At 48.6% G+C, this 26,754-nt stretch overlaps 1 protein-coding gene across 1 annotated transcript in view; it reads left to right on the plus strand.

Annotated features, from left to right (window-relative positions):
• The window catches only part of LOC141916920 (uncharacterized), a 137,094-nt gene that overhangs the window by 107,563 nt on the left and 2,777 nt on the right, over positions 1-26,754 (plus strand). The window contains exon 3 of the mRNA XM_074809836.1: positions 26,425-26,578. Coding sequence (XP_074665937.1) covers positions 26,425-26,578 — 154 coding nt within the window. The remainder of the gene's footprint in view (positions 1-26,424; positions 26,579-26,754) is intronic.

Consider the following 26,754-nt stretch of genomic DNA (forward strand, 5'->3'; position numbering starts at 1 on the left):
GGTCCCTATGGAAGTCCAATTACTCGAGCCTTCTTAACACTTTCTTCAGAAACAAACCTAAATAATGAGCACACCTGGTCCTCAATAAAAGCAGGACAGCCTGTGATGGCAAAAATACCATCTGTAGGAACAATACCAGTAATCCTGGTCAAACCACAAGGATTTCTAGCATGGGATGCTATTGATAATAATGGAATAAAACATAAAATCAATACTAGATGGATTTATCCAGCATCCTAAGGGGTAACCTGTTCAGCTTCCTTCCCCCCCCCCCCCCCCCCCCGCCGAGACCATTCTCTTTTCTTTCCTTTTCAGAAATAACCGACTCCACCAACGACAATGTGGAAGCAGACACCATACCCAGCAAGTCCACCAGTAGCACTGTGGGAACAACCCTCATCTTCAATATGAGACTCTTCACAGCATTGCACCTACCCTTTCTCTCCCTCACCATCATATCTCGATTGCTACAACAATGGTGTCGATACGGCTCTTCTTCTCTCTTCCTTTTTCTGCTCATGAGAGTAAAGACACTTACAATGGCTCACACATCAAATCCTTGGGATCTTGCATTACTGGGATACACTGGAAGCATCAAAACACTACAAGGCAGGTCTAATTGGTCAACTTTCCTCACTACACAGAAGGTGACAGGATTATTGCATTTGTCCTCACTATACGCAATGCCTCAGTGTACAACATACACCCAATCCTTGCATCAGGACTAAATCACAATGGAAACATACTCTGTCCCTCAGAACATAAAGTATGGGCCCACCAGAAGGAGGGGAAATGGCAAACAATTGATGTAAATGCATGTACTGTGTGAGAACAACGAGGCTTCATTTGTGAAGGAAATACTCTTGAGGCTCAAGACATTTGTCTTGATACTGAACAAAACATTTGTCACTTTGAGATCCACCCAAATGAAACCCCTGAAAGCGTAGTCATATATGTTGGAAAGGGATGTGTTTGCATGCGAACACGATGTGATTCCTTATTAATAGATGGTACTGTCCATACAACTCCTCCAACATCCTGACTTAATCGACCTCCTGCAACAAGCACAGAAAACTGGACAAAAGACTCTTATCACGGTCCAACATGATATAGAAGAAATACATCAAGTATTAACAAGAGTCAAAAGGAATGGAGAACATCAGTGGTGGGAAAGCTCATCTGGATGGTCACCAACCGCAACAGGACTGTTTAATTCTATGTTCCACCCGGTCATGATTTTCTTAATTCTAATTCTAATATGTTTACTGCTCATAATTGTATTGTATATTAAGGTTTGGAGGATGGTTAAACAGATTACTCAGTTACAGAAGTATCCCCGTATGTACACCATCCCAAAATAACTTTTTTTCTTTTTGAAGCTAATCAAACACAAAATTTCCTTCAACTGTAATTGGATTATGGCATCCTCTGTTTATAGGCATAGAGGCAAGAGGCAACCACACTGCCACTCTATGGACAAGATAAATTGACTTTAGTCACGGGGTGGATTGTGGTGGTGCAATCCTTACCCCCTTCCCCCCCCCTCTTTGTTGGGCTGCTTGGTGCTAGGTGCGATTCCACCCACATCCCCCGAGCTATACACCAGTCTGTGGAGATAAGGACTGACAATGTTAACGAGCCTGGCTCCTGCCCCTCCCGATTGCTCGGAAATGGTTAAAATGGCCCATCAACTCCTCAGGGCCTGGCACACCTGTGCCTGGGATGTGGTCAAATGGGAACAATAACAGAGTCGCACATTAATCAAATTCTTTTGTAACTGCTGGAAGGCACCAGAAGGCATTTGACAAAAGTCAATTATCTTGGACCCTATAAATGGCGACCACCAGGGAGACCCTTTGAGCTCTCCTGGATCGCAGCGGGCCTGTGACCAGCATCTCCCCTGAGCTGGGACGCCTCTCAGGTACCAAACCCTGAAGGTGTCGTCTGCTCCAGACGGAAGGCCAGGGCGAAGTCCCCCACTCGAGTCCCAATGATCGCCCGTTGAGGAATGCCAAGGCATTGTGAGTATTTGCTCTAAACTCGAGAGGGAAATTTTCTTTGAGCTAGCTTCTCTTTACTCTGTGTGTGTGTGTGCGGGTACGTACCATTGTTTCTGTGTGTGTATGTCTGTTCTGTGTTCATTCTACTGAATCCAAACACCTTTGTTTCTGTATGTTTGTCCATTTTGTTATGTGCATGCATGTATATATATATATATATAGGTACCGTTAAGTAAGTTAGTGTGAATCTTGTCATTTTAGAATCTGGATAAGTCGCTTTTCTTTCTTTTAGTATTTCTATTATTATTTTATAATAATAAATTGCTGTTAGTTATTAATAAACCTAGATTTCTTACTAAATATTACCGTGTCAATACTTTCATCCGCGACACTGGGGTTAAACCACGACACCAAGTGGCAATTTTGCCTCTCAAAAAAACCCCAAAATCCCTTCAGGTACCAGCAGTAGCGTTCCCTTACTGGGTGCAAGACAGCACTAGAGAATTAATAGAATCGGAGAATCAGAATAATTCTGGTTGGAAAAAACCTTTAAGGTCACCGAGTCCGGCCGTGAACCCAACACTGGTGAACCCACCACTAAACCGCGTCCCGAGCGCCACGTCTACGCGTCTGTTAAATACCCCCAGGGCTGGGGACGCCACCACCTCCCTGGGCAGCCTGTCCCGGTGCGCGACAACCTTCGCGGTGAAGAAATTCTTCCCGCTTTTCGCTCTGGTGTTCGGAGAACGCAATAGCGGGGGGGTGAAGGAAGTATCTGACCAGGGCCAGAGAGAGGGGGAAGAGAGGGGGAAGAGACAGAGGAGAAGTGAGGGATGAAGAAAGGGAAGGCTGGAAGAGGGCAAGAGAGGACAGAGGGGACAGAGCGGGGAGAGGAGCCCGTGTGCCGGGCTGGGGGGGCGTGAGGAGCGCCCAGCTCGCTCCCCACGGACAAGAGCTGCTCCCTCTCCCGGGGTGGGGGTGGCCTTTGGTGGACGCTGCCCCAGCACGGGTCCGCAGCGCGATCTGCAAACAGCAGCTGTAATTCCCCCCAGAATCCGCTCGCCCTAACACGTATTGGCACGCCCGTGATGGGGAATTCAAGGGAAAACACCCCAAGGAAAATGAGAAGAAACATTTGTCAAAGGGTGGCTGGAGGTGGAAGAACAGGCGGCGGTTAAGGAAAGGGGATGTGAAGAACAGCGCCTGGTGACAACCAGGAGGGGCGGGACCTGTGAAAGACTCATTTCGTTAATTATTTATTCCCTGCATGCTGGTTTATCGCTGCCTAAACAATGTTAAAACAATGTTAAAACAGCAGAAGCACGGCCACTGACAGACCCGCCTCCGTCACTCTCCTGATCAGGGGGATCTGATTTCCCCACGGGCCGGGCAGTCAGGAGTCTCTGGGTGCGCCGCAGGGCTGGAACAATCCGGCACAGGTCGGAGCAGCAGAAGTGGGGGTGCGTGTGCTGCACGCACACGTGGGACAGCGCCAGAAAGAACTTCTCCCCAAAGGCTCCTGGCTGCTGCTGCGGCTGCTGCTGCTGGTGGTGCTGGGCCATGGGGGGAGCCGGGAGCCCGAGCCCGGGGCTCAGCCGGGGCCGTGGAGCTCCCTGTGCAAGCCAGGGCCGCCCTCGTGCTGCCCCGCTGCTGTCGGGGGAGGTTTGAGGTTTTGGGGTGATCGCTGCTCACACCACACAAATAACAGCCCTGTTTGACCTCCCCAGGAGGAGGACAGGTCTTAGGGTCAGTAACAGCCCGGGGATCCTGTGCTGACCATGCAAGTCTGATTCGTTTTTAATAACAAGTGGTCACGTGCAGGACTTTTTGCCATCCTTAATGCTCCTGCTTACAAATCTCTTTGTCAGAATTGACGTGAGACCCGAAATTCCTTTAATTTGATCAAACAAGCAATAAAACCCATCTGGCTCAGCTGGCACGAGCACTCTCCGGCCAAAGCCGCTGTACTGCTTTACACCTGCAGAGATTTTGGCCCAAGTTTTGCTATAGCTGAGCTCCAGCCAGTAAAACTAACATTGATTTTCAGTTCTCCAAGTAAAAAAAAAAAAAGGATTTTTCCTTTCTTTTCCTAGAGGCTGGCAGAAGAACATCACCACCAGCACAGCCTTTCTTAGCATGACAGTGGGCTAATCAACCTGTGGCAGCCTGCATGGTAAAGAACATGCTTCCACCGAAACGAGTGGTTGGGTGGTTTGGTTTTAATAAAATAAAAGAGATACTAATAATAAATTCTATAGTTCTTTAATAAATTATTATTTGCAGTCAGAACTTTACAGCAGGAGAGAGAGAGACAAACCAGAAAAGCACCCAGTGAAGGAAAACAAATGTCCTAAATGGATCTAAACATCCCCACGGCATTTTGGGAGCACTCCTCCCAAATCAGGGGGCTCTTATTTTTGTCCCCCCAGCATCACACAGGCATTTCTGCTTGCTGCCAGGTCACCTCCGCACCAGCACAGCACAGAGCGTGAGTCAAGGCTTCTTATTCTACAGGGAGACAGAAACTGGAAAAACTCCGGGGGGGGGCAAAAAAAAGCACGGATTTGAGAGCGTGTGTTAAAAATAGCTCGAGGGAAAGGGCAGGAGAAGGGCTGGGGTGCTGGCCAACAGGCTGTCAGGGGTATGGGCTTGTAGCTGCAGCTGTGTTTAAAACAGTGGGTTGCTACCAGCCTGCAACAAGCAGCAGGTGCCTGTGCTGCAGGAACTCTCCATTCCTCTTGAAAACAGCGGGGACTGTTTGTAAGAATGAAATTAAATATTTGCTCTAGGTAAGTGTGCTGACAAAAGGAGTGAAACTGAAGGGGAAAAAACCCCCATTCAGTGGAAATGTTTCCTCCTATGGATTTGTCTCTCGGCCCCAGCACAGCACTGGCAGGAAACAGTTCATCACGCGTGTTCTGCTGCCATGACAGAGCCGCGGTCCAAGCTGGTTTCCCACGCTGGGGACATGATAGAGGTGCCCCCGCCGGGGAACACATGGAAATGAGACTCAGCTGCCATTGCTTGTGTCTGTCAGAAGCACCTGCAATATTTGAAGGCTTTAGGACCGACAGCCAGGACAATGGCAGGAAACACCAGATGAGGGCATCAGCATCTGGTGACAGTATAAACCTTCTGTTTAATTAAAGACATCTCAAGCTCCAGGGTGAGGCTCTTTATAGAGAGTGGGGGAAGGAGAAGCTCCTCAAACTACGGCCTGTTGAAGTAGCCCATTTTTGATCTCTTCTGGTAGTGGGGTCTTACGAATTTATGGCAGAGTGTAATAAATCAGAGTAACGAGTGCCATCGGCTCGCACCTGCTGCTCAGAAACCATGCCTGCAATCACCAGCTCCAGGCTGAACCAGCTCAGCTTTTCATCAGCTTCTGCAACTCTGCAGTGTGAGGAGAAAAATCTTGTCCCGTTGCAAGCAGGACTGGAGGAAGGCAGCACATACCTGTCTAAAGTAGCACTTAAACCAGGGCATCAGTGCTGGGAAGCCTCATCTCCCAGCAAACCCACCCAGACACCCAGTGCCCAAGGCAGGAGGCAGCGGGGTGCACCTTGGGGTAGCACCAAGGCTCCCCATCCCCAGCTCCTCGCCGGGGGTTCTCCTTCTCCGGCTGGGCTGCTCAGCTGGTGTTTTGCAAGTGGGAAACTGAGGTGGAATGTGATAAAAGACGGGAGGATCGGAGCAGAAAATAGAGCTGAAGGAAGCTCTAAAGTGTTGCCAACATAAGCCACCTCTGCCCGTGGGTGACAGCTCCAGCCAGCTGAGGTGCCACTTCCTTCCTGGACAGTGTGACCTGCAGGTCTGGTATGAATTTGGATGAGCTGTGGGGGGATGTGGGGTAGGGGAGAACTTTGTAGAGTCCGGTGATGGTTGGACTCGATGATCCCGAGGGGCTTTTCCAACCTGAATGATTCTGTGATTCTGTTCAGGGTCAATAAATACCCAATAGAAATAATATTTATTTTATTATAAAAAGAGATAGACAAACACCCTGAAGAAATCCCCAATAAATCAGTTTGGTTTAAGCAACCCCGTGTCCGTGAGTGCCTGGGCAGCACTGTGCTGGGGAATGTCACCCCTTGGCTCCATCTCCGCCCTGTAACAAACAGATGAAGTTTGTTGATGAATTTACGTTTGCAGTGGTTACACTCAGACCTTTAGTGCCTCCTTCTCTTCTCTCTCTTCTCCTGGTGTTCCCCACATCCCCTTGTTATGAATGAGCTCAGACTCATTAAGATTTTAAAGCCTTAACTCCAAATTTATTGTTTGACTAAAGACAAGCAAACAGCACTGGGTGTGCCGGCAGTCTCTGCTCTACCAGGACACACACACCCCCCCCCCCAAAACCAATTCCTTTTATAATGTATCCTTATACATATTCATGAGGATGGGCGTGTTCCCTGAGGGGTCTGCGAAGTTGTAACAATGTTCGCGGGCTTTTCTTGGGTTTTTCCATTTATGGGGGATGACTCAGCACAGATGATGTCCTGGCACAGGTGCATTTGCAGACATAGTATCAGTAAGTCCAGACATGACACTGTCTGGTTTGATGAAGGAGCCATTTTAACTCCCTTCTAACAGCAATTGATCTTAACAACAAGAAGTATGTACATAACATCTTATTTCCTAAAAAATACAAAAGCATTTAGGAATTCCATACATAAGAGAATTACATTTTATCACTCACATGGGCACGAATCAGATAAACACATGTCACAATCCCCCATTTCTTTTTTCATAGCATTGATTCGTGCCTGATCTTCAAAACGTGCTAATGTTTGTTGAATAAGATTTGGTTTATCTTCCTTTTTCAATTTTATTATCATTAATGAATGTGTTGTCCCGCCTCCGACCTTCTCAGGATCCACTGGTATTGCTGCGATCTGCATTCCTTGTACATCTGAATGAATTAGTCTAATAAAACATGGAATCATACACGGTATAAATATTAAGGCAGCTATTGCACACAACAGATAAAATTAAGAGTTGTTTTACCCACGGTGCACCGGGTAACCAGGACCATAAATCGCCATTCCAGCCATTCCACGTCTGGATAGGGACATGAGCTAGTTTTCTAATATCCTTGGTCAGCTGAAGGACCACTTCCCCTACATCATTTATTTCTAAGCAACAATTAGAAACTTTCAATTTTCCACATACCCCTCCTTCTTCAGCAAGCAGATAGTCTAATACCATGCGGTGTTGGAGAATCGCAGTGCGCATCTGTTGAGCCTGTTGGGTTAGAAGATCTATAGCGTTAGTAGTTTTGTTTGTAATAATTTCTAAGACTGCTTGTAATCTAATAATACGATTTAAATTATAAATTGGTTCCCTGGCTCCTGATATTGGTTCATTAGGATTCCAGGAGGCAGGCCCATAGTGTTTGATTATTCTTTCGGGAGGCCATTCATTCTCTCCCCACTTCTGGGTTCCTCCTATTTTGAAATCAACAGATTGCTTACCACGGGCGACACTTTTATTTCCTAATTTATCATATAATTTTATTCCCAATTGAGGTCCATCTGCTTCTGGAAGAAGGAAAAACAGTGGTCGTATAATTCCTATGTAACATACCCCTGACCAATTTGCCGGTAATTGTTTGTAGGCAGTGTGTCCACATATCCAATAGTGACCCTTTCTGGCTTTGGCACCTTTAGCGAATGGTCCCTCTGTGGTCCTTGGAGTCTGGAAGTAGGTTGTGTTCTTATCTCCTACAGGACTGAAAACTTCATTTAAATTATTATTTATCTGTATAGTGCAATACCAGGATCCCGTATCATTCATCCATACACAGGTTCGATTATAAAAGTTATTTCCGTACAATTTAACATATTCAGTTTCATTTTTATCTGACCAAAATCCCTTGAATCCTTTGCTGCGTCCCTGTTCATTAAGCCATAACCATATATAAATACCTCTATCTTTGTTGATTAATTTATGTGTAAGTGTCCATTGGCACTTACTTTCTCCTACATCAATTCCTCCTTTCTGAGTTCGATTTAAACAAAATCGGCCTTGATTTGGAAATTGGACTGGCCATGTTCCGTTTTCTTCCCAGGTAGTATTGTTATAAATGCCGAGGCAGAGCCAAAAATATCTTTTATAAATTTATTTGCAATAAGAACAAGCAAAAAAAAAGTTCGGCACGCCGGGGGGCAGGGGGGGCTTCCCACTCCGCACCGACGAGCACCGGGTGGTGCTACGTCACTCTCTTTTATAGTCCCTCCTTCACATGCGCAGCAGGGTCCCTCAAACTTTCCCGGGCTTTTTGGTGTTGCCGGGGCTCCTGGCAGGGATTCCTCCAATCATATTTCACCTGCGCAATCCGGTGTTGCTGGGGACTTCTGATGGGGGTCCCGCCAGTAATTTTCCACCTGCTTAGCATCTGTCACTGAGGAAAAAAACCTCCAAACTCCTTTGAACCATAAAACTATGACAAATCTCCTTTAACTTGTGTACATGGTAAACTCTTAACAAAGTCATCATACTTTAACACGAATCACCACCCTATTCTTCACAGTATTGTCAACATCACTATAATTACTCACAATCTGCGATGGAGTAAGGGGTACAGAGACCCACAGCCAGCTGGATAGTCCTAAGGGTCCTCCACAGATCCAGCAATGGCTTAGATTGAAGGTTTTGCTTATTGTTTTGGCTAATAAAATAAACTCATTATCTTCAAAGGGATCATATGGAACATTTCGACTTTCTGTGGTTATTCCAGGACTGACACATATAATTAGGAGAAAAAGGAAACCACTATAGTGAGGTCCGGTATGGCACATTTTTCTGTTTATCCCTGGACCCATTGGGTTGCTGCCAACGGTTGGGTTTTTATCTTCTTAACAGCAGAAATGGAGGCCAACCCGGTCTTGCCCTCACTTAAACTTATTTTTAGTCTTTTTCTCCTTTTTGTTATTCTTATTTAACTTCTTTATTAGACTATATACAACGGCTTGTACACTTATTTATAAAACATATACCACAACTTATTATAATAAACATTTAGGATGTTAGAAAACTTTATAACAAATACCTCAAATCTTATTGTTACCAATATAGAGTCCTTCCAATTATTCAGTCAGTTTCAAGGAGTCCATTCTTCTGCTAGTTCCACCAGTTTCAGGTCTCCTGGCGTCGATTCAATCTTCCACTGAGGTTCTTCTGTAACAGGTCCTTTTACCCTAGAAACATGAGTCCACCCTCTTTCAGCAGTTCTTATAGCAGTTTCTGTTGTTAACAGCACCAGGAATGGTCCTTCCCAATGAGGGGAGAGACTCTCTTCTTTCCAAGCTTTTATCATTGCTCTGTCTCCTGGTTTAAATTGATGGATGGTAAATCCCAGAGGTGGTGTTTGAACTATCATTCCTATTTCCCTTAATTCAGTCTTTCTCCAGTAGTTATTATATATTTCTGTATATTATGATCTTCAATAACATCGTTTCCTAAAGGCATTCCCTGGAGTATGGCATTCCGTACAGCATTTCATAGGGTGATAATCCAGTTTCACTATGAGGTTTTGTTCTAATGTTTAGAAGTGCTAATGGTAAACATTTTGTCCAAGGCATTTGGGTCTCTATCATTAATTTAGCTAATTGTTGTTTTATTGTTTGATTCATTCTTTCTACTCTCCCGGAGCTTTGTGGATGCCACGGGGTATGATACTCCCATTTAATACCCAGTGATTGACATAATAATTTTATTACTTTAGAAGTGAAGTGTGTACCTTGATCAGAATCAATGTATTGGATTATTCCATATCTAGGTATTAAGTGTTCTAATAAAATCTTCACCACCATCTGTGCTGTTGCTCAGGTGACAGGGTAAGCTTCTACCCACTGTGTTAAATGGTCTACTATTACCAATAGGTATCTTATCCTTCCCACTTCAGGTAATTCAGTAAAATCAACTTGTATTTTCTCAAAAGGTCTATAAGCAGTTTTTCTCCCTCCTATAGCTACTTGTCGGAACACTTTCTTATTTATCTTTCGACAAGTTAGGCAGCCTTGTGTAATCTGGTTTGCTATTTCAAAAATTCCAATACAGCCAAATTGTTTAAGAAAATGATCACTTAATGCCTTCGTACCCCAATGTGTTTTCATATGTATTTGTTCTAATATTTGCCTGGTACATGCTCTCGGCAACATTTCTCGCCCGTCCGGCAGAGTCCATTTTCCCTGTTCTAATTTTGCTCCTATTCCCTCTAATTTGGTTTGCTCCTCAGGGGTAAACTTCTTCTCTTTTTCATCTTGTTTTTCTTCACTGGTGTTTTCTTCTGTTTGTATTACGTTTATTTTAACAACTTGAGTCCTTAAGGCTGCTTCCTGGGCTTCTTTATCTGCTAAATTGTTTCCTCTAGTTCGGTACTCTAATCCCTTTTGATGTCCCCTTACATGCACTACTGCTATCTCTTTTGGTTCTCTTAGTGCCTTTAAAATTTTTACTATTAATTCCTGGTGTATTAAATTTCTTCCTTGTGTATTAATTAAGCCTCTCTCCTCCCAAATCTTTCCAAAAGTGTGGACTACCCCATATGCATACTTAGAATCTATAAATATAGTTCCACTTTTTCCTTTTAATAGCTCCAAGGCCCTGTATAAGGCATATAATTCACAGGCCTGAGCTGACCATGATGGACTCAGGGGTCCTGATTCTATAAGGTCGAGATCCTTATTAATTATTGCATATCCCGACTTTCTTTTTCTTTCTACTACCCGAGATGAACCATCTATAAATAATATTTCTCCTTTCTTTAATTCAGTGTCTTCTAGATCTGGTCTCACTTTGGTCTGGGTTTCAATTACTTCTAAACAATTATGTTGTAATTTTTCAGATGGCTCCCCAAATAAAAATTGCGCTGGACTTTGAATAGAGGTCACTTTTAGTTCCAAATTAGGAGAATCAACTAATATTGCTTCATATTTCAGGATTCGGCTGTCTGTCAACCATTTTTCTGCTTTTTGTTGTAAAACACCCCTGACATTATGTGGGGTATATACTTTCAAAGGGGCACTAAAGGTAATCTTTCTAACTTCTTCTATAAGCAGTGCTGTGGCAGTTAGAGCTTGAAGACAAGCAGGTCACCCTCTGCTTACCGGGTCGAGTAATTTAGAATAATATCCTGCGGGTTTTCTTACTCCTGCCCAATCCTGAGTAAGAATGCCATATGCTGTTTGATTTGATGTATTTACAAAAAGATAAAAAGGCTTTTCCAAATCTGGTAAACTTAGCACAGGTGCTTGTATTAATGCCTTTTTTATCTCTTCCAATCTTTCCTCGTCTTCTGTAAACCATTTGATTTGGTTGTTAGTTAATTTCTCATATAAAAATTTTACTTTTTCACTATAGCTTTCAATCCAGGGTCTACAATATCCTAATAATCCTAACACTTGTCGAATTTCTTTCTTTGTTTTGGGGGGTCTTAGGGATAAAATCCCAGACACTCTGTCAGGGTCCAGCTTCTTTTTCCCTTTGCTTAACCAATGTCCCAAATATTTTACTTCTTGTTCTGTAAACTGTAATTTTGATCGGGACACTTTTAATCCTTTTTCACCTAGGAAATTTAACAATTTAATAGTGGTCTCTCGTGTCCCTTCTTCAGTCTCTCCTGCTATTAATAAATCATCCACATATTGTAGTAGTTTTACTTCTTTAGGTAATATAAAATCTTGTAATATTTTTTCTAGAGTCTGTCCAAATAGATTTGGTGACTCTGTGAACCCCTGTGGCAGCACAGTCCATCTTAATTGTTGTTTCCGTCTTGTTTCAGGGTCTTCCCACTCAAAAGTAAAATAATCTCTAGATTCTTCATCTAGAGGGCAGGCCCAAAAAGGCATCTTTTAAACCTATCACACTGTACCAAGTATGTTTTGGGGATATATGACTTAGTAAAGTGTAGGGATTTGCCACCACAGGGAATTTACCAATTGTTCGCTGATTTACAGCTCTTAGGTCTTGTATCATTCTATATGTCCCATCCGGTTTCTTTACAGGGAGGATGGGTGTATTATGAGGTGACATGCATGGTTCTAAAGTTCCTTTTTCTAAAAGTCTATCCACTATAGGTTTTAATCCTTTCCGGCCCTCCATTGGTATAGGGTACTGTCTGATTCTGATTGGACGACCCGGATCCATTATTTGGACACTTATGGGGGTCATTTCTATTTTTCCAGTTTCCCCCTCCTTATACCATACTGAGGGGTCTATAGCTTTTTCATCTTCTTGTGTTAAAGTATATAGCTGGATCTGTAATTTATCCCCTTGGCTTCGGATGCTTAGATTTAATTTCAAAATCAGATCCCTTCCTAATAAATTGCATTCTGCCTCAGGGAGTAAAAGTAAATCATTGAGGTAGATTTTGTTTTCTGTTTCTATTTCTACATTTTTCAGAATAGGAACTTTAAAAGGCTCCCCTTTTGCTCCTATTACTGAAGTATAATCTTTTCCTTTTTCTATCCCCTTTGGGAGTCTTTGAATAGTTGACCTTTCAGCTCCCGTATCTACTAAAAATAAAACCTCTTCTTTGTGGGGACCTATCGATAATTTTATCAAGAGCTCTGTTGATGTTAAAGTCCCCAGTAAGTATAGCCCCTGACACCCCTAATCATCTTTAAACATTTTTTCGTCTTGCTCCCGTTTACGGCAGTTCCTTTTAACATGTCCCTTCTTATTACAGTAGTAACAGACAGGGACTGTGAATTTTTCTTGATAAAGCCGTCCTCGGGGTGTTCGTTCTAGTCTTTTTCCCTTTATTTCTCCAGATGGAACCCTATTTTTCTGACTCTCTCTTACTGCTGTGCTACGGAGGCTTCCAAATAAGCAACCCACCACCAATTTTAAAAAATAAATAAATAAATTTATTCTTTTTCTAAAACCACCAATCAGCCCTCTGTAGATTACAGATCCGAATGTCTGCAAGAGGAGGACAGAATAACTTTCTGGGGTTTAACAATAACCCAAAAGACTTTACAAAGCCCCACTCCCCAGGGGTTTAACGGCAACCCCAAACGCAAACTTCACTTCCTGGGGTTTAACGGGAACCCAAAACGTAAAACAAAACCTCACACCCCAGGGGTTTAACGGCAACCCCAAACGTAAACAAAGCTTCACTACCTAGGGTTTAACGACAACCCAAAACGCTCTATCACTCACCTGGAAAGTGAGGGCTCTCAACCTCGAGGACCTGTTCAGGGCAGCATCCCAACCCAAGGCACCTCGAGGAGTTTCCCTGGGCGGCGTCCCGAACCCAAGGGGAGAGTCCTCTGGCCGCAGCGTGCAGCTCCAGGGGGACGAGCTCAAAATGGCTCCCCCAAGGGACTCCATTTATACCCAGACCGAATCTGACCTGTAGTCAATAGCGGCTTCCATTGGTCGAAGGTCTCAACTACCGCGAGACCCTGAAAACAAAGACAGCCAAAAGCTGCCACGTTTCAACAGCCAGGAAGCTCTGTTTTCACTGGGCGGATGCACCTGCCACATGCTGCCACAAAAATTTTCGCTTTTGCTTTTTGCTTCTCCTCATCTCTCCTAACATAAACTTTTTGAGCTTCTCTAAGTAATTCTTCCAATCCTCTTTCTTGCCAATCTTCTAGTTTTTCTAGTTTTCTTCTTATGTCTCCCCAGGATTTAGCTACAAATTGAGTTCTGAGGAGTGCGGTTCCAGACACTGTATTCGGATCAATTCCAGAATACATTTGTAAGCTTTTTCTTAACCTTTCCAACCATTCCGTTGGAGATTCATCTTTTCCCTGCTGTTCATTAAATGCTTTATTAATGTTTTGTCCTCGGGGAACCGCTTCTTTTATCCCCTGAATAATCATTATCCTTAGATCTCTCATATTTTGTCTCCCCTGGGGTTGTTGGTGATCCCAGTGGGGATCCACATTTGGCCATTTATGATCCCCTGGGGGTCCTGCCTGATTTTGTCTCTCCCAAATTCTCATTCCGGCTTGCCTAATCATTCCTCTCTCTTCAGCAGTAAATAAGATGCTTAAAATGGACTGCACTTCTTCCCAAGTATAAGTATTGGGACCTAAAAATTGATCTAACCTCTCAGCTACTCCGAGAGGATCATCTAATAGAGTCCCCATCTCTTTTTTAAAGTTTCTTACATCGGTGGTGTTTAACGGGACTGTTACAAATCCGATGCCTCCTTGATTGCCTCCGAGGGGTACCTCCCGTAAGGGATATAAAGAAGCTCCCTCAGTTACAGCAGTTTTACTTCTTGTGCATGCAGCAGGAGGTGGAAGGGGAACCGTCGCCGGAGCCGTCAAGGCCGCCGGGGCCGCTAAAGCCTCTGCCGCTGTTAAAGCCGCCGGGGCTAAAGCCACTGCCGCTGTTAACACTGCCGGGGCTGTTAAAGTCGCCGGGGAGCCGTTAAGGCCGCCGGAGCCGCTAAAGCCTCTGGGGCTGTCAGAGCTGAATAGTTAGAGTATGGAGGCGGCAAGTTATCTAATGGTTCCCATTCATCATCTTTTTCTTCCTCCTTTTTATTTTTATCTCCTTCTTCTTCCTCAAACTTTGTTTGTTTTTAAGGTAAGTATTGAGGCTGGAAAGGGACGTGAAGTCCTGCTCCACAATCCTGCATAATCACTCTCTTCTTGATGAAAAGGTTTCTTTGAATTAACATATTCATTTAAAGCTTGACAGATCCAGTCTTCAAAGGATCCAAAAACAGGCCAAAAGACATGTGGTCTTAAAGGTTTCTTTGGCCATTCAACCATACAGTACTGTATTAACTTTAATTTGCTCTTTCCTTTTCTGGGGCCCCTTTGGTTCCAATTTCTAATCATTATGCCTAATGGACTTTCCGGAGGTATGTCTAATAATTTGCTCCCTTTCCTCTGGTCCTGGGTCTTCGATTTCTTCTGACCCATCTAGGAATTTTACAGTGGTAATTCCTACAGCCCTTCGGTTGCCAGTGAGAGTGTCCCGCAGGGGGTTTAGGACCTATCACCCACCCACGAATCCTATAGGAATCGCTTCAGTCCTTCACCGGCCAATTCCCTCGCGGGAGATTGGAACCGCGGTTAAAAGACCTCCACAATCACTTCGGAACTAGGTTCCGTCTCAGTCACACTCTCACTCACACACAGACAACCGGATCCCACCCAACAGAACGGTATATGCAATTCTTACGACTCTGTCGTCTTCGTCCGGATCTTCGCGCGCAGAATTACGGGCAAAAACAAACCTTGCTGCAGCCGGCAAGGGAGCTCACAAAAAAAATTAAGTTCTTTGCTTGTCTTTATTCGGGTTCAGGATGGTGTTAGTCCCGATCCAACTTCACCAGGAGACACCTAGTGCTGGGGCACCTCCCCTGTATTGAGTCAGAATGCAGGATCTAAGACCATCCCGGATGAGCCCCCAATTGTTATAAATGAGCTCAGACTCATTAAGATTTTAAAAACTTAACTCCGAATTTATTGTTTGAATAAAGACAAGCAAACAGCGCTGGGTGTGCCGGGAGTCTCTGCTCTCAAATCCCCAACCCCCAGCTACTCACTGAGGGAGAGGCAGGAGCAGACCCACTGCAGCACCGCCACGGTCTGGAGCCGACGGCGAAGGGGGAGCCGGAGCGGGGTGAAGTGAAGGGGCACGGCGGGGGGGGGCACTGGGACTGGGGGAGTCAGTGGGAGCAGGGAGGGGCACTGGGAGCTGGAGGAAGAGGGGTGGGGAACTGCGAGCTGCTGGTTTTAATGGAGCTGGTCCCACCCCAAGCCCTGCCCTCCCCTGGGAGGGGAGCACACTGGGAGACACTGGGAGATATTGGGGGGGGTAAGTGGGGAAACTGGGGGACATCCAGGGACACTGTGGGGACCCCAAGCCTCCATCTCTGTCACCATAGAGGGATCACGGGACACTGGGAGGGGCCACAGGGACAGTGGGGGACCCCCAGGCTACCCCCTGTCCCCAGCATCAGGGTCCCAGTAGGGTCACTGGGCAGACTGGGGGCACTGTGCCACCACCCGGGGGTCCTCTTGGCTTTCCCAGCAGAGGAGGGGGGGTGGTTGTGGACTGTCCCAGGCTCTGATTTGGGAGGGACACTGGGGGAGGTGGTGGCTGACGGGGACAGTTTGGGTCCTGGGGTGGGGGCACCCATGGGGGTGTCACTGCTGGGGGCAGGGACACCACGATGTCCTTCTGGACGCTGCTGGTGACAGTGACACTGGGACCGCGGGTGCCATCAACACCAGTCTGGCCACGGGCTGGACACTGGCGACAGTGGTGGTGCCAGGGGAGGTGGCTGTGGGCACCAGGCTGGGGCTGAAGGTCATCACCTGGGGGGCAGGGGGACAGCGTGGGGCATAATCCTCTGTCCTGACTGTGATTCCCTTGGCAAAAAGAAGTGGCACTTGCAAAGGTAACAGGGAGTTCAAAAACATTTTTCCTAATTTGTTGAACTTTATGGATAAAGAACACCTGAGCAGCGCTGCCATTCCCTTGCACACAAAAGCCTTCTGAAGTCATGAAAAATAAATTAATTCCAGGCTTTGAGCAGAAAACTCATCGCGCCACTGGACAGCTGAGTTGTTGGTTGACCCCATCTAAAAGCCTTTCGAGAAAGAAAGGCTCAAAAGATTTGCAAGGGAGGCTTTTTAATAGGATTTTGACAGAGATCTTCGAAGCGGTCTTGTGAGAAACAACCTGTGGTAGGTGTTTGGGGAGCCCCAGCTGTGTAGAACAGCAGCTGACTCCCGTGCGGGGGGTGGCAGCGCACAGGCCCTGGAAAGCAGCATGTGCTCCCCCAGGAGCCGCCTACAGCAGCCCCGCCCTGTTCTGCCCTCTAATCAAACTGCAGCCCAGTGACCAGTTACACTCAGAGGAGAAAAAACACTTTTCCAGTTGAAGGTTTCATGAAGTGAACTTCAGGTAGTTAAGGATTCCTTACCATGCTCCTGGGCTGGCAGCAAACCCCCGTCTCCCCGCCCCAAGGCACAGTAAAGCCGCGGTTTCTCGCCCACATTCCGGCGTAACCTGCCAGCGCCCCCCACCAACACCACACGTCAGGGAACTGGCAAACAGAGAAGCAGAACGTGACTGGAGGTTGCTTTAAACACGACGTTGCAAACTGTACGGGCCATTCTGCAGACTACCAGGTGTGCTGTCGTAACACTGGTGCAGAGAAACAACACTTAAAATTTGAGTTTCTTCAGGAAGAAAGAAAAGAGAGTTCCTGGATGCAGCCTTCTCTTAGGGGACCTCTCCCCTTCTGCAAGGAACAAAAATGCAAGAAACAGCCTTGACCTTCAATGGGAGAGGCTAAAAAACCACAAACCCTTTTCAGGAGTGAGGACAAAGAGCTTCAGATCAACTAGTTTCAGTTTTAGGGGGGAAGAAAGAATCTCTTGCTCGATGATCCATTTGTCAGTGGAGTCTGTTCCAGGTTACACCATCTCCTGCTGCCATGTCAAACACGATTATGCCCGGGACTAACATGCACTAAAGCAGTAATGTTTCTACAAACACGAAAGAAGAGAGAATTCCCAACGGCAAAAACAATTCAGACCCTGATTTAACAGGGTTCAAGTGACCGGCAAGGCCTACTTCAGCACAGAGACTGTCCTAAAGTGAGGCCTCAAACCAAGAGCACTTCAAGACTGGGGGACAAGTGTTAGTGACACAACAAAGAACCAAAACAAGGGCCAAAACACTCTGAGCACTTTACACAGTATTTCCTAAGAGTCATGACGTTATTTTCCCCAAACTCTTCAGCTTCACACAAAACAATATCCACTGAGCTTTGAACAAACAAAAGCAGCCACCTAATACCTTCTCTGCTCCCCCACCGCGTCCTCCAGAAGGTGCCTGATGGTCACAAAGCCACCGACCCAGCAAGTCCACATTTATTTCATGCAGCCGGTCTGGTACAGCCAGGAATCCTGTGCAACCAGAGAGACACAATTACAGACAGCAGCTGGTACTGAGGATCAGCCACGGAACAAATGGATTCACGGGCAGAGACTGGGTAACTCTGATCATTAACGTTCCTGGCAGCTGCGGGGACATCTACCACCCGGCTTATTTCCACTGTCTCCTGCAACTCACAGGCACTGAGAAATCCCTCTATTTGCCCCGGGAAATACCATTTGTGGCACGTCTGGCCACGTTTCTGGGGGTCACTAGGAAAGTACAAATTCCAGGAAACAACAGTGTCAGCTGAAGCCTGCTCACTATCACCTTCTCCTGAAAAAAACAACCCCCAGACGTCCAACAAACAACAAAACCAGAAGCACACACACCACCAGCGATGTGCCTGTCCCACAACACTGCAAGATACAGGTAGGACTGCCAGAAACTTTTGAACTGCTGTGCAAAGCAGTGGCCGCTCACAGCATTTTAAGGAGTGTGTGAATGTGCAAAACGAATCTAAACCCGCCAGGAGATGGCGACTGCAAACCCTAAACGGAACCGGCAGCCCCAGCAGAAAATAGATCGTCGTTGCTTTTCCGCCTTAAAAAGCCGACCTGAACCCGTGACTGTTAACTGTGACCCGAGGCAGACGTGACCACGACCCCTCAAGCCTTCTGGAGGTGCAGGTGGGACTGAACAGGGTGGGGGCACTCGGAACAGGCTCACCCAGGCAGGCTGGGCACGGTCACCCCCACGTCTCTCCACCAGCACTTGCTAACGCTGGTCCCCTGGGGTATCCAGAGCTGCAGGCAGGGAACGGGAAAGCAGCTCCTCTAACACCAGCGTTCAGCCCAGAACTCTGCCTCCCCAGCGCCCAAACGGGACAAAACTCAAACTGGGCCCCTTCTCCTCACGCCGGGTCAGAGTTTGGGACGCCAACGGGATGCCACAGCGTGGGAAAGCTCCAAGGACACAGCCTAAGGGAACCGGAGCTCCCCGGCTCTCAGAGTAGTTCTAGAGCTAAAGCGGGGGCAGACATCAACTCCACATCAGGTAAGACAGGCCAGCGCTCAGCCCTGACCCGGGAAGGCAGCCTCCTCCCGGCCTGCCCAAGGGCTTCCAACCCAGCACACTTTCTTCCCAAAGCAGGACGCTGCCTTATTGCGGTGTGACGCCACTCACCCGCTCCTGGGGACGGCACCAGAGGGACACGGCACAAGCCATCAAGCCGCTGTCTGCGAGCACCAGAGCCCTCTGGGGACTGTTCTTCACCACGGGGCCCCTGAGAGAGAAAACAGGAGACAGAAGAGATGGTGAGACATTTCAGCTACGGCGGAGCTAGCTGTGGGCAACAAGACTGAGACTGAGCCCTTTTGCTCGGGGGAAAGTGCACACCAGAGAAATACCCGCTGAACAGAAATCTCCAGCTAAACAGAGGAAAAAAAGCAGATTTGAGGAGCACAACATCGCAACAGACTACCACAAGACTTCTTTTGTACGGTACTAGAGTGTAAACACACTCCACATGCATCAAAACTGGTCCGTAACTGTACATTCCATACAATTGCTCCCTCATTATTTAAACATAATTTAATACACAGCAATCTGTATTTCTGTGCAAATCAGTATCTAGAGAATCCAAACCTTGCCTCTTCCTCTGGCCAGACGCATCTTTCACCTCAACGTGCACCGAGAAGCATTCGGAAAACCCCAAAGCGCTTGTCTACAAAACCCCAGTAACACCCGTAGCTAAGGAATATTTGGAGAAGCCGCTGCAGAATTCATGGTGAGCGCAGACAACATCACCAGTGGAGGAGCTTCAGCAGCACAGTGTTCCCAGAGCTGGCAGCTTCTTTAGCAGATGAACCTCAACAGCTCTGCCCGCTGCGGTTTTTGCCCCGGAAGGTACCGAGTTCGTTTCTGCCCCTCAGACACTTCTCGCCGCGTTTCCTCCCCCCGGCCCTGCCGAGGCCGCACGCACCGAGCTCAGTGCCCGAGCAGAGGCACCGATTCCCCTCCGAGCACCCGCCGCTTCTTCCCCCGGCAGCCGATCGCCCGCTCAGCCCCGCTGCCGGCTCCCCCGCCCCGCTGGGACGAGCGGCCGGGCCCGGAGACCCCCCGCCCCTCCCCAGGCCCAGGCGCCGGCGGCCCCGGCCGGGCCCTGCACGCGCCGCGCGGTACCTGCACGCGCCGCCGCCGCCGCCGCCGCCGCCGGCGGAAAGAGCGTCCCGGGGCGGGGCGGGGCGGGGCCGGGGCAGCTCCGGCAAGGCCCCCGCTAGAGGTGCCCGGCCCAGCGCCTGACCCGCGCGTGCCGGCGGGCACAGGGACGCCCCGGGCACGGCAGGACCCCGCCCGGAAGCCGCGGCTCTGAGCAGAGCCCGGCGCCGGAGCCAGCCGCGGGGCAGGGCCGTGCAGCCGCGCTTCCTCTCACAAATAAACCCTTTTTCTGCCCAGTTCAGCCCGTGAGGCTGCGTGCGGGGTGACTTCCCGGTGTTGGGCCCTGCAGCTGCGATCCGCGCCGCGCGGAAACACCCTTCGGAGAGTCCAAGGGAAAGTGTGTGTAACGCTGCTGGCACAGAGCACAGGCAATAAGGTCTCTTTGCTTCTTTATTTTGGGCGGTGGGGGTGGGATGGGGGGAGGGCTCTGGGGGAGGGGTTTGAGGCGTTGCGGGGTGCGTTGGGTTTTTTGCGGGGTTTTCAAGGCGGGTTGGGTGTTTTTTTCCAGCCGATACTTGTCCGGCGTGGCACAGCACTCATCTTCCCGCAGGGCAGTCAGTGGCAGTTCACCGCCATGAAGCTCTTCCTTAAGCAACTCAGACTTTGCACCTGGCGACAGGATTTGTACCGCCCGGCGCCGCGTTCAGAGCGGGGCTGCCAGGGCCGTGGTGGAGCGAGGGCGTTTGGGTGAGCGGCTGCGAAGGAATTTTGCAGCAGGGAGCGGGGCCAGGGAAGGGAAATGAATTTTGCAGCAGGGTCAGACTGGCTCTTAGGAAGGATTTCTTTGCAGAAGGGGCTGTTGGGCGTTGGAATGGGCTGCCCAGGGCAGGGGGGGAGTCCCCATCCCTGGAGGGGTTGAAGAGTCGGGTTGACCCAGCGCTGAGGGATCTGGTGGAGTTGGGAACGGTCAGGGGGAGGTTCATGGCTGGACTGGAGGATCTTCAAGGGCTTTTCCAACGCAGCTAGTTCTGTGATTCTGTGAATTCCCTGAGGAGTTGAGGTGGGAAGGGGTCTCTGGAGGTCATCGAGTCCACCCCCCCTGCGCCAGCAGAGCCAGTTGTGCAGGACCATGTCCGGTTGGATTTTGAGTAACTCCAAGGCTGGAGACTCCACAGCCTCTCTGTGCAGCCTGTGCCAGTGTTTGACCCACCCTCGCAGTAACAAAAAGTGTGTTTTCTTGTGTGCAGGTGGGGTTTTATGTGTTTCATTTGTGCCCGTTGCCTCTTGCCCTGTTGGTGGGCGCTGCTGAGGAGTGCGTGGCTCCGTCTGCCTCCTTCCATCCCATCGGGTGTTGGTGCACATTGCCAAGATCCCCCTGAGCCTTCCACAGGCTGCACAGCCCCGGCTCGCTCAGCCTCGTGCTCCATCCCCTTCGTGGCCCATCCCCGGACTCTCTCCAGTCTGTCCCCGCCTCTCTTGTCCTGGGGATCCCAGCGCTGGACACAGCACTCGGGGGCGGCCTCAGCAGCGCCGAGCGATTCCCCAGGAAGGCCGGGGAAGGTGCATTCTGCCAGCACTGACAGAAGGGCCTATCCAAGGTAAAAAGCAATAAAATTCCTCCTTCTCGAGAAATGCAGTTAAGTATATATACTGATGGAAAGGAGTAACAGGGGTAAATATACCAGACGTGAAATAACTGTGATGCTGTAAGTCATTCTCAAGGAGAAGGTGCCCGCTTTCACTTGAATCGTCCTGACTGAACATTTACTCGCTTAAGAAGCGTAGCAGTGAGAGAGGCCACGCTCTCTGAAGCTGATAATCTGTTCCTACTGGATAGTATCTAACTCCTGAAAAGCGACCCAGCGCAGCCTTGGTGCTGCAGAGCTGGGAGGGCTGTTCGGGGGCTGCGGGCTGTGGCACACTGCAGGCACTGGGCAGTTTGCCTGAAATACAATTGAAATGATGTGACGAGCAAAGGGAATAAAAGCAACCCCAGCTCTCTGCTTATAAAGAGATTTTTCATAGGATGCAGCAATGACGGCCAGAAATAACACTTTGATCATCTAATTTTACAGTGAAAACCCGTGGTGCTGTCAGGTTCTCATTTCTTGCCCTTTCCAGCATTGTTGAAACTGAAAATAAGGCCATTTCCTCCAGGTTCTTTGCTGCGGGATCAGTCAGAATGAAAACACATTTAAAACTGAGTGATCATACTTGTTTTTTCCCACGCTGATGAAAACACGTGTCTGTGTTTCTCGAGAGCTGTACTTCCCATTCATCCCTAAAGAAGTCATCTTGCTTAAAGCCCAAGAAAACAAGGGTTTTCTTCATGTGTGTTACAGGTTCCTTTGAGGCCCGGAGATAAACGCACCGAATGACAATTCCTGTCTTTGCTGCATTCAGGTGAGTGAGATGGGTTTGTCCCTCAAGAGAAGCCCTGTGAAAACCAGAACTAGTTTTTGTTCATACTGACTCCTGAGTGTGTGTAAAATATGGATAATGTGGGCACCGTTTGAGAAGAATAACCCCCGTCTGTGGTGTACTTTATGAGACTGTATGTTCTGGAAAGGTCCAGAAGGGAAGATGTAGTCGCTTTCAATTGTTTAACAGAAGCAAGTTTCTAGAGGCCACAAAACCCCAGTGTTCGCATATTTCCCTTAGCAAGTGGTGACCTAGAGACAGTGTGCTGCAACGTGGGATTCCTGAGGGAGCGGCATCGATTTCCCTGAGATTCCCTAATTTGCTATCCACCCAAACTCCGGTGATAACACAGTGGAGGCAAATCCGTATCATTCTGAACAACGCGGAAACACCTCAAGTCCCATTCCGTGTTACGTGCTAGATGCCATCGCAGGCAATAAAAACTAATAATCTTGTTCCCGTTTTGGTCGTATAAATTTTACAGAGAAGTTTTTTACCTCTTCTCCCACCAAAAGCCAAAGATTTAAGAGCAAGCGAGTGGGGCAAGACAACAGCCAATGAGTTTGGAATTCAGAAATGTTTAGAAATCAGCGAGTTTGTTAGTCAGAAGGAGTGAAGGGAGGGAATGGGCGGGGAGTACAGAAGTAGTGCTTAACTGTGCGCCCAATAAAAAGATTTTATTTTCCCTTTCTTGAAGGAAAAGGGGTTTTTCCCACACCTTTCTAATTGCCTTGAGAAATGCACTACAATCCTCTTCCCTGAGAGCACAGAGCACTGCAGCAGCACCAGCCGTGCTGGATACATTGCTCTGAGCCTTATATTTGGCAACACGATCACGAGCTGCGATCACCCTTTGAACCTGAGCAGTTCCCTCCTAAATCTGCAAAGAAAATTGCAATGATGTGAGCTGGGCATTTAAAAACTATGCTGACAGATCTTTCCACACTCGTCAGCCTTCCTAGCACTAATGCAGTGGGGGTTGGGATGTGCAGAAAGACAGAGAAAACTGAACAGATTCCAGCGTGACGTGAGTGACTGCAGTGGGCTGAACGCAGGGAACCACATGCAGGGTGCTGAGGGACAGCCTGGTTCTCTCGGATGCTCTCGTCAAAAGGCAGCACGGTTCTCATGAACTGAACAGGCATTCTGGGTGAAGGAGGATGGGGAAATGCCTCATCCGGGGAAGGAAACACATAATTGGGTTTTACAAAGTAGGTTTCGAAACCGCGGGTGGAGGGGAGGAGGTGACCTGTGCTAAAAGTGTTGCCTTTTCTTTGAGTAGCCTTTCCAGGCCGTCGCAAATGTTCCCTTTCATCCATTTATTCCCACTGCTCCTTGTTAACTGGTACTTTCTTCAGTACAGTATTTCTTTTTTAGTTTATTTTGGTTTTTAACCACGTATTCTTGCATCTTTCTCTAGAAACATTCTGCACTTCCCTCTGTTCTCTCTGGCTTGCTGGCAGCCCCGTGGGAGATACACACCAGAGCACGTGTGTAGGTCGAATGCCACCTGCTCCCCAGGTACAGTGCAACGGGATTCGGGGGCAGCACACTTTTGGGGTTTCAGTGTTTCACCTCGTCCCAGTTCTGCCAAAACTTGCTTTGGCAGATTGCTCCGCTGCAGGCAAATTCCCTTTCTCTGTAGTCACAACATAGGGATAATCTTCCCAAGAACCTTACAAAACTTCTACAAAATGCAGACGCTGTAACCTCTGGTCCCAGTAGTGTTTTGGTTCAGAGGAAATGGTTCATTCTCAGAGTGAATTCTCTGCCTGCTGCTGCTTCCCCCATATTTAAATTATTTGCTGATGAAGACAGCCATGAAACTCGAGTGTAAAGACATCAGACCCCACAACCTCCTTGAGTAACCACGAGAAAGGGTTTGGTCTATCAGCCAGTGGGGGCAGTTTCAAGCCTCACTGACAGTTACAGAAGGGAAGTTTTCCAAATGTGAGAAACTAACTCGGAGTTTCTGTCATAGCAGCCTGGATTTGGAGCTGGACAGAAACCCAGCGCAGAGCGTGGGCAGGTAAGAATGTTACCAGTGAACACAGCAGCAGAACTGTGTCATGCTGAGAAATATCAAATCATGGAAGAAAAGAAGAGGCAGAAAACAAAGTTTCTGTACGTGAAACGAATGGCCCAAAGCATAAACCATCTGGATTTGGGCAGCAGTAGAGGGAAGCGTAATCAGGAGACAGGGATGAAAGGATTGTAAAGGCAAAAGCCTTTCCTGCGTTCGTTTTTGCCCTTGGGGGGTGCGTGCTGGAGGGCAGGGAAGGAGGATGCAGCTGGAGCAGCGGGGCTGGAGCAGGGCGGCGATGCAGAGCGGCACAGCCCCCCCCACGGCACGGCTGCAGCCCCCGTCCAGCCCGGCCCGGGGCTTTGGGGGTTGTCCTCACCAAGCCCTCTCCCATGAGGGGTGTCTCCCCAGCCCCCCGGGGGGTCTTTGGGCACAGCCCTGGGGGACAGGGATGGGGGCTCAAAGCACACAGAGCCCGTGGGGACTCGTGTGCTCGGTGGCCACGGGCCGCTGCTGAGCAGGGAAATGTCTGTGCCCAGTTCTCCGGCCCTGCTGGTGCTGGGGCTGCAGGGACCCTTCCTCTGGGCTGGGGGGGCCCCCACCTCCCCCTCCAACTCTGCAGCAGGGGGGAAGGAGGCCGGTGGAGGTGGGACCGGCGCAGCGGGACCCTGCGGTGACACACAATCCCATTGTCCCTCACGGCCAGGCCACCCCCGTGGTGTCAGCACGCCCTTCCCCGTGACACCAGTCACTGATCTCTGACCTTGGCCACGCTCTCGATCTTCTCGTTGGTGTGGAAGAACAGCGGCAGCAGCGCACCCTGCACTTTCTTCACCATTTTTTTGGTGTTTCTCCCCACCGCGGTCTTCAATGCACCAGAGCTCAGGGGGACATTGGAGGGTTGAGAGCTGGTGGACGTGGAGCGTGACCTGGTTTTCCTTTGTTTTCCAGAGCGAAGAGCCGTCTGGGACGCGGTGTCCGGCTGCATTTAAGAACAGCTGCTGCTGCGCAAGGTGGGGTGACACCCGCATCCTCCTCGTCCGCCCAGAGGGCTGGGGAGTCCCCGCGGCCCCGGGGCACGGCCTGTCGTTTCTCTTCCCTCCTCAGAAAGTGGGAAACTCACCCCAAAAGTCCCCGCTGGGGGACAAACAGGGCTTGTGCCAGGGTGGTATCGCCTCTGGGAGGTGGTGGTGGACCTCAGGGCTGATCCTGGGCACTGGAGACCCCCCGGATGCCCTCGGGCTTGTTAAAGAATCTCTAGGCTTAGCTTTATTGACAACTCAGAGTTGGGCCAACACCTCAGTGAGTGGCCAATGTCCCAAAGACTTGCACCGTTTATATACTGTATCTGAATCTATTACCTGAGTCCAAAGTCTTTGGAAGTTTCCACTCAACCTTTTAGTTCTTGATTCTCATCTTTTCTTAGTTATTAGTTATTTATGATATTATTATCTCACACAATTCTGAGAAAGACTCCAAGATGTTCTACGAAAAGCTTAGGTAGAGTGAGCAGTTTCGATATCCTAAATTCTCTTAATCTAGCAACCCCCCTGTGTTTAGTCAATTAATCATCCTTTGTTAAAACTGCCTCCATAGGATTAGCCTGACTGGGTTTTAGAGCAGCCTTGGGTCGGGACTATCCAAGAAGCGGGCTAAGAACACTTTTCAGGCCTGTTGAGCAGCACCCCGGTTGCCTTGGTAATACGACGAGATCGCTCAGTCCCGAACACGTTTCACTAGGCCTTAAAATCTATTTCAAATAGACCAGCGGTTGGATTTCAAATTCTTCTCCAGGCTGCTCCTGCCCTGACTTTTTCAGAGGGGGAGGACTCAGCGTCTCCTCCCCAAGCGGGAGCGGGCAGGATCCATCCCAACGCACCATCCCTGGTCAGGGCCACCTCCAGCTCTTCCCTCTGCCGTCCTCACCCTTGGGTCCTTCCTTCTCTTCTGTTCCAGGGTGTCCGAATTCCCGCCCTCGGCTGCTTCGACGTTGTCTCCAGACAGATCCAGGTTGGAGAGGAGGCCGTGACTATCCACAGGCCCGTCTTTCGCCCGGCCAGAAACCTTGTTGAGGTCTGCAACCTGTCGGACAACAAGGCCTACCTGCCCGGTAAGATGGCGGATTAAACCCCGGTTGGCTTCACGGTCATCGCGTCCCTTCCCTGGGGCTGAGAAGCTTCTTGGAAGTGACTCCCCCTCTGTGGAGCAGAGTCCAAAATTTGGGTTTTTTTTCTTTCTGGGGGAGGCAACGATCGTTTTGCCTTGGGAAGCGCCTGCGGAAGGGCC

Source organism: Strix aluco, chromosome 32 (assembly GCF_031877795.1).
Source record: "Strix aluco isolate bStrAlu1 chromosome 32, bStrAlu1.hap1, whole genome shotgun sequence".
Classification (NCBI taxonomy): Eukaryota; Metazoa; Chordata; class Aves; order Strigiformes; family Strigidae; genus Strix; species Strix aluco.